The sequence below is a fragment of the Apodemus sylvaticus genome, chromosome 17 (assembly GCF_947179515.1).
Source record: "Apodemus sylvaticus chromosome 17, mApoSyl1.1, whole genome shotgun sequence".
Classification (NCBI taxonomy): domain Eukaryota; kingdom Metazoa; phylum Chordata; class Mammalia; order Rodentia; family Muridae; genus Apodemus; species Apodemus sylvaticus.
Genome location: NC_067488.1, coordinates 68506866 through 68518163, shown reverse-complemented (window position 1 = coordinate 68518163; position 11298 = coordinate 68506866). Strand labels below are relative to the sequence as shown.

Sequence of the window (11298 nt, the reverse complement as noted above, 5' to 3'; positions counted from 1 at the left end):
CGCCCCCTAGGTTTCCATCCACAGCTCTCCCCTTCACACCTAACTCCCAGACCCAAATATCTGACTGTGCCTATCCCATCTTGCTCACTTACATATGTATTTTTAAAATCCATTTACTGAGGGTCGAGTCTATGCCACACCATGTGGCAGGCCTACCACAAACATTACAACATTTTATTTTGTAACTTTATGAAATGGATGATAGATCATTGCCAACATTTTTTGAGCAGTATTATGGGATATTCCAGCTGTTTACCTTCCAATGTTGGCTGTTTTTGCTCTTGGTTTCTACCTGTAACCATTGGCACACAGGTCACATGGCCAGAGAATCCTAGAGACAGCACTGGAACCCAGTGGCTGATTGGACTGTGTGCCCAGAATCCCTGTACTTCGCATCACAGGGGAAAGTGAGGTCTCTGGTCTTTCCTAAGAAGCAGTCTGAGGTCACCCCAAATTCTCACCTTCTTCTTTTCTCCCTGGTCTTAGCTAGTGATTTTGGTAATGATTTGCAGAGTTTTTCCTGTTTACTCTGAAATTGTTACCCTCCTAACCATTCTAGACTTTGGTCTCTTATTTCACATCCCTCCCTTCTGACTCCTAAGATAGAACCTCTCCTTTCCCAGCATGAGTGTTTTTCTGGTTGGTAGCTCCTATCAGTAATCCGAAGTAACAAGCCCATCCTGTCCAAATACCTCGACCCCACTCACAATCAGTCCCATCATTCCCCTAGGTCCTGAGGGGAGGGGTCCAGGAGACTATAAACTCAGGAATGAGGAGCTTCCTGGGTGTCTCCCTGTCTTGCAATTATGGGCTCATTTGCTCCTTGGCCTTGGGGCTGACTTTTAACTCCTCTCCTGCTCTGTTATTTCCCGGCCCAGGTCTACAAGTTTGAAGCTGTTGGGGAACAATCAGCTCCTTTGCTAGCCAGTGCCTTGACCACCCATCCTACGTCAGTGCTGTCCCAGGAACCCAGGCTGATTGGGGGAGAGTATGGCCTCACCCTGCATGATGTACTAAGCAGGAGGCTGGGCAGGGCTCTGCCCAAGGGTTGGGACTTCCCAAACAAGCATTCTAAAGAAAATCAAGGGAAATGGGAGTGCTGCTAAAGGAAGAAGACTATTGGTCTGCTGCCCTCCCCATGCCCCTCCCTCCCCATTCCCCCCCCCCCCCCCTGCTTCTAGCTCCTCTGGAAGGGGCAAGAGCTGTTGTGCCTTGAGTACTGCTTATATGGAATAACACTGGCAGGGGCTGCCTGCGAGTCAGAGTTGCTCCGGGCTCATCAGTACTGCACACAGAGGGCTGAGCCAAACACATGACGCATGCATTTAATAGTCACGTTCCAGGAGGAAAACAGAGGAGCTTTGATTCTAGCTGCCAGTTTATAAGCAGCCAGAGAAGGGCAAGACAGCCTCACATTGAGGTGGCCTGGGAGACACAGATTCAACCGTTGCTGCACCTGGAGGAAAGGGGCAGGTGGCACTGCAGGGGCATTTGCAGATGTCTGGCCCTGGCAGATCCATCGACTGTGAACTTGGGAGGGGTGTGAGATTTGGGTCTGTGTGTCTAACACAAAGAAGTACCAGGAGCACCTTAGCTGTCAGGAGGCTGCCATAGATTGGGGAATGGGCTTAGCCAGGATGCCAGGATCCCTGGCAGCTGGGGAGAAGGCTATTGCGAAGAGGAGATGGGAGCATGGCCCAGGCATCCAGTTATAAGTGTAAGGAGGCTTTGGAGCAGTGGCAAGGGAGACTGCTGGCTGGCCACCTCAGTGCTTGTAACTCTTCCTGCTGGATGAGGTGCTGGAGACAAACTTGATGCTGGAGCCACTGCCCACTGGGCCCCGGCTGCTACTGGTGGTAAAGCCAGAGCCTCCCAGACCTGTGCCCAGGCTGTGCCCACCACTGGTCGTGAAGGAGTAGCCACTGTTCCCACCAAGACCCAGGCTTCCACCTCCAACGTTGGCGCCACCACCATAGCCACTGGAAACTGTAGACGTGACCACAGCTGTGGGGAAGAAGAGACAGGATCAGAACTGAAGACCGGAGAAAAGGTGCCTGTCGGTGGCGCCTGTGTCCTGGAGCGTCTTCAGTCACAGACAGATGCTCGCCCTCCTATGTCCTGCTTGTGCTGTGAGGTCCTGCCTTAGGCCTCCACCTCTGCTTGACTATGGTGCCTTCCTCTGCTACCCACTGCTTCTCTTCTAGAACCTATTGGAGACACTTCGCTTTCTGCTATGTATGACTTCCTTCTGGATGCTCACAGGAATACACGTCTTTCCGCTGGAGTCCCCCTGGTGTGGTAAACCCAGATGGGAGCTACTGGAAAAGTCTGCACTTCCTGGCAGCAACACTCTGTGGTAGCAAACTCTCACCAGACTTTCAGAGCTGGCAGGGCCATCTTGCTATGATTTGTGTCTAGTATAAGGGTTCTCTCCAAAGGGTCTAGGCAAAGCAGGAGCTTTTGTGTGTCCTGTCCCCATCAAATGCTCTTCTCCCAGCTCTTGAAACTAGACTTGCAGCCCCAAGGAATCCTGTATGACAATCTCGGGAACCATCCTGGCCTGTGGGTGGCCCTGTCACTCCACAGGGAAGAACCACAAGCCTAAAGACTCTCATCTAAGCTGGGAAATAGAGGTAGGAAGGTATTAGAATTTGAAGCCAGCCCAGGTCCCATGAAATCTGTCGTAACCCCCCCCCAAAAGAAATCCCTCTAGTTCCGCACCCACAGTCACCTAGGTGGCTTGGATTTAACTCAGTGGGAAACACAAACAAAATATGAAACATGACTGGGAACAGAGTTTGTTGGTATAAGGCAGAACTAAGACAGGGTGGGCACATGGGAGAGTAGTTAGAATACATGCAAGACCCTAGTTTCAACTCCCAACACCACAGTAAGTAAATAAATAAATAAATAAAGCCCTCTAATCCACTATGACTTTCTCTCCAATAAACTCAAGCTCCCAAACTTTTCCAAAATGAACTCTTCCTATAGAGTTCTCACAGTTGTCTTGTATCCACCCTTCTACTGACCACATGAGCCCTAGACCACAGGGATCATACTCACAGATGTTCACCGGGGAAACTCCCTCTCCACTTAGCCTGGTTGGGAGGAGAGGAGAGAAGGTTATGGCCCAGGTTGTCACTTGTCGGCTATTTGCAATGACGAATTTTGTGATTGTTTTAAGTGCATTGAAAACCCCTTTATTATTATTAATTTTTTATTGCAGAAGTCATGCAGGTTCAAAACTCTAAAAATACTTGAGACACCAAAAATAGTAAGGGCCTCATAAAATGGGGCCTGTGGTTTGGAGTCATGATGCCTGTAACTTTAGAAGCACAGGTTGGGTTTAAATCAGGCCCCACCTGAGGAAGTGAAAACCAATCCCAGACTAGAGTTCATCAGAACGACAGGAAATTCTCCATAACCAGATTTCTCTCTCAACAAGGGATTCTTGTCAGACACCAAGGCTTTTTATAGGTGTGGAGAGGCGTCCAAATCGTGAAAATAGCAGCAGTTACAGTCAGTATACGTACGATTGCCTTAGTGACTGGCCTTTATCCCTAAGTGCTCACTTGGAGAACATTATCAAGAACCTGTTGTTACAGTCATCACGCTGTTCACATCTCTCAACAATTCTATTAGGTAGGAATTATCACCCCACTTTTATAGTGGGGGACTCAAGATCAGGGAGGCTAATGGTAAAGGTCACAGGGCTTGAAACAGGATTCATCTACCCTCAAAGCCCATTCCTCTGGCCGCTAAAGTGAACGACAGCAAGGTTTTTATTTTTTAAACTTAAAGTACAACTTTAGGGGTGTAGAGATACCATGTGGTTAAGAGCACTTGTTCCTATAGAGGACTCAGGTTCCCACAACCCACATGATCACTTACAACCATTGTTAATTCCAGCTTCCGGGGATCCAATGCCCTCTCTGACTTCTACAGGTTCCAGGCAAAACACTCATAAGTATAAAATCAATAAATAGACCTTTAAATTTTATGTGCATGTCCATGTGTGGGTATGTGCTTACAAGTGTAATTGACAGAAGGGGCCAGAAAATGGTGTTAGTTCCCCTGCAGGTGGAATTGCAGGCTATTATTAGCCATCCAATGTGGGTGCCAAAACCCAAACTTTTTGTCCTCTATTAGAGCAGAACATGTTCTTAAACACTGAGCCATCTCTCCAGCTCCAAGAATGAAATAAAACAATAAAAAAACAAATAACCCCCCAAATACTTATTACGTGCAATGAGCGGTTGCAAGTGTTTCATATTTCCTTATTTTAACCTTTTAAACAATATACAACCTCAGAATTATTGCTACCCTCATTTGACAGATAGGAACACTGAGATGCAGGATGGTTAAGTAACTTGCCTTTAGTGGCACAGCCACCAAATGAAAGAATACCAAGATCCTATGAGTTTTGGGGTGTCACAGAACCTAGTCCCTTTATTCTGCCCCTGAAGAAATTAAGGGCTGGAGGGAGACCAACTTTTCATAATGAAAAGCCCAAGTCTAAGGCAGTTTCTTTCAGACCAGAGCCTTTTACCCGACTTTGTCAGGTCCACCATGCAACCAGCCCTCTCATTTACCAGGGTGTGATTGCTTAGACCTGCTCAGGCCTTAGGTTTCTATGGGGTGCACCCAGAATGAGTAGCACTCTGGAGAGAGATTTGCACCTGCTCAGTGCCACAGCTCAGGCTGCTGAGGTGAGTTCTGTTTGCTCTGAGAACAGACTGCTGGTCACCTCTCTCCTCACCTGCACTCCTCGCCCTCCAGCAGCTTGCGGTAGGTGGCGATCTCCACGTCCAAGGCCAGTTTGACGTTCATGAGCTCCTGGTACTCACGCAGCAGCCGGGCCATGTCCTGCTTGGCCTTCTGCAGGGCATCTTCAAGCTCCACCAGCTTGGCCCGAGCATCCTTGAGGGCTAGCTCTCCACGCTGCTCAGCGTCAGAGATAGCAGTTTGCAAGCTGGAGCACTGAAGAGAAAGAAGGTGCAGTGAGTCTGTGGACAGACCCTGGAGGCGCTGTGATCCCTGGACAGGAGTCCCTGGAAGTGGTGGGACAAGCCAGAAGAAATGCGCATTCCTGCACTCACTGAACTGTACCTGCTTCTTAACAGCATCGATCTCAGATCTCAGCCTCTGGATCATCCGGTTCATCTCTGAAATCTCTTGTTTGGTGTTGCGGAGATCATCGCCATGCCGACCTGCTGTCACCTGCAGCTCCTCGTACTGTCAGAACCAGAGCAAGCCACCCAGTCAAATGCCTGTGAGCTGAGCAGGCGCTCACTCACCAGCTACGCTCCCTCTCCCTTGCTCTTTCAGATGGTTCCTCCTGAACCCATCTGCTTGTTGGGAGCTAGCAGGCTCTAGAAACAGCACACAAGCGTGAGCTGATCCTCAGAGGCTTACATGTAAGCATCCAGTGGTGAACAAACAGGGTCTTTCAGAGTGCCACAAAGGAGTCCAACTTGGGTTTGAAGATGTGTGGTATGGTGGTGGTGGTGGGAAATGGTAGTGAGTTGTAAAAGTTAGGAAGTAGCTTGCTCTTTACTGCTACTATGCGGTAGGGCCTCTTGTATCAGGATCATCTATGCCCATGAATTTAGGTAGCCTGGCAGATATCAGTGTTGGGAATCAGGGAGGAAGGGCAGGAAATGATGGAGATAGCACCGAGGCTTCAGGAGGCACAGTGCTGACCTGGTGGAGGCTCTGGTCTCAGAGGTGCTCATGCTAAATGTACCCAGGGCAAGCTTGTATACAAGGGATTGCTATATCCTGCCTCCTCCAGCCTATTCTGCAAAAGGGCTCCTGTCGGAGTCAAGATCCATTCTGTTTGGAAAGTGCTGGACAGCTCAGCTTGGCTTCTTCTGGGGCCAGACTCTCAGGATTAGAAGGAACAAACATAACAGACAAATAAGTCTGTTACCAATTTCACTTCGTGCTGGGGCTAAGTGTACCCTAAATCTCTCTCACCGTCAAGGAGCTAGCTGCACAGTGGACCCCTGACATCAGAAAACTGCTTCTTTTCTCCCACTTCCTACCGGAAGGTCAGGACAAGGGATGGGAGTCTGAGAGCGGTAATAAGACGCCCTTTGACAGGCCTGGGTTTGGCAAGGGGATGGCTCTGGTTCTCTGCTCTGGGACAAATCTTCTGGCCACACAGGCTTTCAGAGGGATTTCTCTAAGGTCATCACCTCCTCCCTCTTGCAGGAGTGTGCCTCCTTGTCAGCACTAAGGCCCTCTTAGTCTCTCACCTCCTCTACCCTTCTCCACTCGCCTGCTGGACTGAAGATCTAGATCTTGCTGGAAGCCCTGTGCTGTCTCTTCCCTTCTGTGAATGCTCATCCTCTTTCTGAACTTCTAGACCTCGAATTCTCTGCATTTTCTGTATTCATAATCCTAAACCTCTGTTTGGCAGAGCGGAGGAGCCCAGATTACAGGAAGAATTCATAAGCCCTTCAGGGCTGTGATGCAGATTTCTTCATCATTTTGGAGTCTCACCCAAAATTCAATCTATTGTCAGAAATGTGGGCCGGGCGTGTCCTTCTGAGCACCCTGCACTTCCTGGGCAACACACTGGTGTGTGCTTAGAATTGCGTAGCGTTTAAGCTAGATTTCCCTGGTGTCAGCTGCACTTGTGAAGTTTCAGTGAGGGACATGAAGGAGTGCAGGCTCAGAGTACTCACCCTGAGCACAGTGCCTCACCTTGGTCTGGTACCAGGACTCAGCCTCTGCTCGGCTGCGGTTGGCAATGTCCTCATACTGGGCCTTGACTTCAGCGATGATGCTGTCCAGGTCTAGGTTGCGGTTGTTGTCCATGGAGAGGACCACAGAGGTGTCACTCACCTGGTTCTGCATCTGAGACAGCTCCTGCAGGGTTGTCAACTGCGTCATCCAGGAACAAACGGAAGGGACCTTGCACTTTTGAGGTGACTAACAACTTTAGTGTAGGAACCTTTTCTCTGGCATCCCTGGCAGAAGCCCTTCCAGGTGCACCTCCCCTCCCCCAGTTCTGTTAATCATGTCCCTGGAAGTTTCTAGACGACTCATCAGTGTGGTGGTGGGACTGTTCTCTCTGGTTCCAGTGATGCTCTCCACTGGTGGATACAATTACGACATGTGGGTTCTCATGTCTCACAGAGGTGTTCTTTGGAATCAACAGATCCAGCCATCCCACCCCCACAGAGTGACTTTTCTGCTCCCTTCCTCTATCTCTCCACAGGTATCTGCTTTCCAAATGGCAGAGCCCCCTGATGAGGCCTCTTCAGGGGCCAAGCAGCCATCCAGCCAGTGCGTTGAGCTGTAGCTAAAGGAAGTGAGTAGTGCAATCTTCATCTCCTCTTGTTTTGCTGTTTGTGTGTGTGTGGAGGGGGGCTAGGGAAAGGTCTCTGAGTTGAAGCTGTTTCATGAGTCAAAGTTCCCAGCATTCCTCTCCAGCACCACATTTCCCCCAGGCTTCCATGTAGGATGCCTCGGGGAGAGATACCAGCTCAGCTCACTGAGTGTATGACACCCTGAAGCATCCTTCCCTTTCTTGGCTCTGGTACCAGGAGCAACAGAAACACTTTCAGACTCTTACCGCCTCGTAGATCATCCGGTAGAAGTTGATCTGGTCAGTCAGAGAGTCCACCTTCGCTTCCAGCTCCACCTTGCTCATGTAGGCACTGTCTACGTCCTGAAATGACCCCAGATCCAATCAGTAAGTCGAAAGGAGCTGAGAGCATTCAGGCTGGATCTCCAGGGGATTGGGCTAGGTAGGTGGTCACTGAAACCGGGGCTTACGCTTCGTGGGCTAACAGAAACCTGAGCAGAAGTGGGGATATATACTGATATGGGGGTTATATTCTGAAAGGTTTGAGCTCATTGGATGATCTCATCATCTATGTGATATTTCTTGGTGGGGAGCCCAGGACCAGACCACCTCATATTCTGAAATTTAATGTTAAAGCCCAATCTCTCTCCTCTCCTCTCCTCTCCTCTCCTCTCCTCTCCTCTCCTCTCCTCTCCTCTCCTCTCCTCTCCTCTCCTCCTCCAGCCTCCTCTCTGGTGCTCCTTCTCTCTGCCTCTCAAGGCCAGCTCTTGAACTCAGGGCTTGGCAAATGCTGGGTAAGTTCTACCCCTGATCTACATTCCCAGCCCTTCTATCTTTGAGGCATAGCCTCACCGTGTAGTCTAGGCTGACTTCAGGCCCCGTTCTTCTGAGGGCGAGGATTACAGGCTCATACATCAATCTCACTTAAGAGACACACACGCCCCACTCACCTTTTTCAGGCCCACAAACTCATTCTCGGCAGCTGCACGCTTGTTAATTTCGTCTTCATACCTGCAAGGATCAGGGCAAGGGGGTGTGAGGTTGAGCAAGGCTTCCGATTAATTCTCCCGGGGCTGTCGCAAGAGTTAAAAGGCCTTCCATTCTTTCCTGCTCTTTGGTGACCTGTGCATGACTTTGGGTGATTCACTTGACCTCTGTTTCTTCCTCCATAAAAAGTAGATAATTCCTTCTGCTTTTTATAAAATTAGAAGGTGAGTGTAATAGACTCATGGGAACAGAGTCATGTACTCAGGTAATTCTACCACTGTATAGTCCTAATCATCAGAAATACACACTGCTTCAGTGACAACTGCAGAAATGGCAAAGAAAACTCTATTTGTTGCAGGACAGTCTTTCAGGTGCATTTTGTTTGGAATATTTTCACTGGGCCTCAGGGTGACCATTGAGAACTGTGCTCAGTGGTCATTTGTGATTAAGTAGAGCTTAAGCTAGCTAAGGGGCTTGCTAGCTGTAGCCTTTGCACTGTAGCCCAAACAACGAACAGACGGCGTTCACCTCCACAAGGAAGAACAGAAGCCCTCCTTCCTTGCTACCTTTCTTCGCTCCCAGCTTATGTCATCTGGGAAACTCAAGCCATCTCTGCCCCTGGGCTCACATCCAGTGGAGATAAACAGCATGCAAAGGTGAAGCAACACCGTTTACTAGAACGAGCAGCAGTGTTCATGTTGACAGAGGATGACGCTGGTACCCATGTCAGTGGTGCAGACAGATAAGAACAGGTTCCCTGTTCGCCCTGACGCTGAGACAAAGGCACTTTGCCCCCTCCATCTTCTGCACTCCAGGCTCCCTGCTCATCAGCACTCCTGGCTGGTGTGCCAGTCGCTCCTCTGCATTCTCTGGACCTCAGAGGAAGCAGCCCCAGGGACGGCCATGTGCAGCCAGGAGCCCGTCTCCCACTCACCTGACTTTGAAGTCTTCTACAACCTCCTGCATGTTTCTCAGTTCAGCATCCAGTCTGCCCCTTTCAGCCACGACGCCGTCCAGCTGCCGGCGGAGGTCATTGATGTACGCATCGAAGAAAGGCTCCAGGTTCTGTCTGACTGTCCTGGAGCCCTGCTCCTGCAGGAGATTCCACTTGGTCTCCAGGACCTTGTTTTGCTGTTCCAGGAAGCGTACCTACAGGGGAGCAGAGAGAAGGGGCCTCACTTGAGAAGCCAGGGAGGCAGAACCAGGTATACCTACTAACAAACGAGGCAAGCACAAGGGGTGTTTACGCCATGATTGGTCAGTAACTTCGTAATGACAACTCTATCTCCAAATGAGAAAGCCCATGGAGGTACCCCAGAGACTCTAGGATTCTTATAGACTGGACATGGGGATGAACATAGCCTCTATGGTGGGAGTCATGGAGTCTGGGTTGAGTTTCTCAATGATGATACTCTGGGTCAGGGTAGCAGCACAGTTAGAACCCCTCTTTCTGGATGGGGACTCCCAGAGGGGAGAAGGAGGCATCTCTTCAAGGTCCTGTGGGCCAGATGGCCTGACTTGAGAATGTTTCTGTCCATGGTTGAGGAAAGTTCTTCTCCTGGGGACCCTCCATTGTTGCTATCTCCAGAGATGAGCCACCCCCAGTTACTCCATGCACTGGAAACGTGCACGAGTGAGCACTGGCCCCACCTTATCAATGAAGGAGGCAAACTTGTTGTTCAGAGTCTTGATCTGTTCCCGTTCTTCTTTGCGCACCCGCTGGATTGTGGGGTCGATTTGCAGGTTGAGGGGAGTCAGGAGGCTCTGGTTGACAGTAACTTCTTGAATGCCTCCAGAGGGACAGACAGAGTAGCCAGGGCCACCAAAGCCCCCTCCAAGGCCACCTCCATAACCAAAGCCACTGCTGCCCCCAAAGCCATTGCTAGCCCTGCCACCAAAGCCACCCCTGAAGCCACTGCCAGCACATCCACCAATGGAGACCCGCCTGGCTCCCCCCAGGTTGTACAGGCTGCGGCTCCCAAAGCCAGAACCAATACCACTGATCCTGCCCAGTCCCCCACTGTTTCCTGAGGAGCGGGCCACAGACACGGAGCTGAAGCGGGAACGTCCAGTGGTAGGTGTGGTGGCTGAGGCGGTGCTGAAGCCCCTGCGGCTGCCGGAGTGGAAGGTGATGGTGGATTGCCGGGACATGATGGGTGAAGAAGGCAGCAGGGAGCTCCGAGGTAGATCCGTGAGGGGGATAGAGAAGCCAGGCAGTTCGGGAGGTGCAGGTCCTTAGGCTTTTATGGGCCTCCTCCAAAGGGCGGAGCTTGATTAATATAGAGGCCCCTGCTGATGGCATCCCCTAGGCATCTGCCAGCCCTGAGCTCACCCTGAGTACCCCGCAGAAAATGGCATTAAAAAAAAAGCGCCACCGGTTGGTTGGTTGGTTGGTGGTGGTTTGCTGTCTCCCTCCACCCCTCCCCCACGTGGAAACTTCTTTCTAGTTATAACTTGATCAGCAGACCAGTGAGAATAAACTTAATTGCTTTCAGTCATGTCCTAACCACGCATCTTCTAATGGACTCAAAAACACTGCTTCATTTTTGAACCGCTTTCTTAGGCCCAGGACCAACTCCCTCCAGTCCAAACACCTTGTGTCAACACAAGCGGCTGCAACACTGTCTCCTGTTCCTGTGTTTCTTATGCCGGAGCATTTTCTGAGCAGCTCGTCCAGCCTCCCCTAACCCCATCAGGCTGGTCCTCCGGGTCTGCGTGCGGCTTCCTTAGGCTTCCACACAGCATGAATGGCCCTTTAATTTTGCTCTAAATCATCCATGCCTGCTAGGTATCACATGCGACTTCCTGAAGCATGTGTGTTGGTATGCACATGTATAGATGTCATATCTGTGCCCATCTTCGCCTTTGAAGGCCATGTGTCTTCAGTCATCTGTGGACAGGAGTGGGAAGGGAAAGACTTGGGTTTGGATTCCAACCCCTTGAGTGGCTAGCCAAGGGTCCTTGTACTTATGATATGCCTTCCCTGGCCTCAG

At 50.4% G+C, this 11298-nt stretch overlaps 1 protein-coding gene across 2 annotated transcripts; it reads right to left on the bottom strand.

Moving 5' to 3' along the window:
* Window positions 1-1765: 1765 nt before the first annotated feature.
* On the bottom strand, window positions 1766-10456 carry LOC127667788 (keratin, type II cytoskeletal 75). 2 transcript variants are annotated; one of them, XM_052161114.1, is made up of 10 exons: window positions 9956-10456; window positions 9240-9454; window positions 8269-8329; window positions 7586-7681; window positions 6712-6876; window positions 5110-5235; window positions 4760-4980; window positions 3026-3098; window position 2866; window positions 1766-2004 (listed from the first exon to the last, which is right to left on the bottom strand). In XM_052161114.1, the coding sequence occupies exons 1-10, from the start codon at window positions 10454-10456 to the stop codon at window positions 1766-1768; spliced, it is 1698 nt and encodes a 565-aa protein (XP_052017074.1). The 2 variants fall into 2 exon arrangements, with proteins under 2 accessions (XP_052017074.1, XP_052017075.1); XM_052161115.1 differs by lacking the exon at window position 2866 and having other exon boundaries at window positions 3064-3098.
* Window positions 10457-11298: the final 842 nt, after the last annotated feature.

Excerpts from the sequence above, each read along its gene's own strand:
- LOC127667788 (XM_052161114.1), bottom strand. The coding sequence starts at position 10,456 with ATGTCCCGGCAATCCACCATCACCTTCCACTCCGGCAGCCGCAGGGGC. Across the intron at positions 8,330-9,239 it reads GTAGAAGACTTCAAAGTCAG|GTATGAAGACGAAATTAACA; the intron begins GTGAGTGGGAGA and ends TGATCCTTGCAG. Across the intron at positions 4,981-5,109 it reads TCGATGCTGTTAAGAAGCAG|TGCTCCAGCTTGCAAACTGC; the intron begins GTACAGTTCAGT and ends CTTTCTCTTCAG.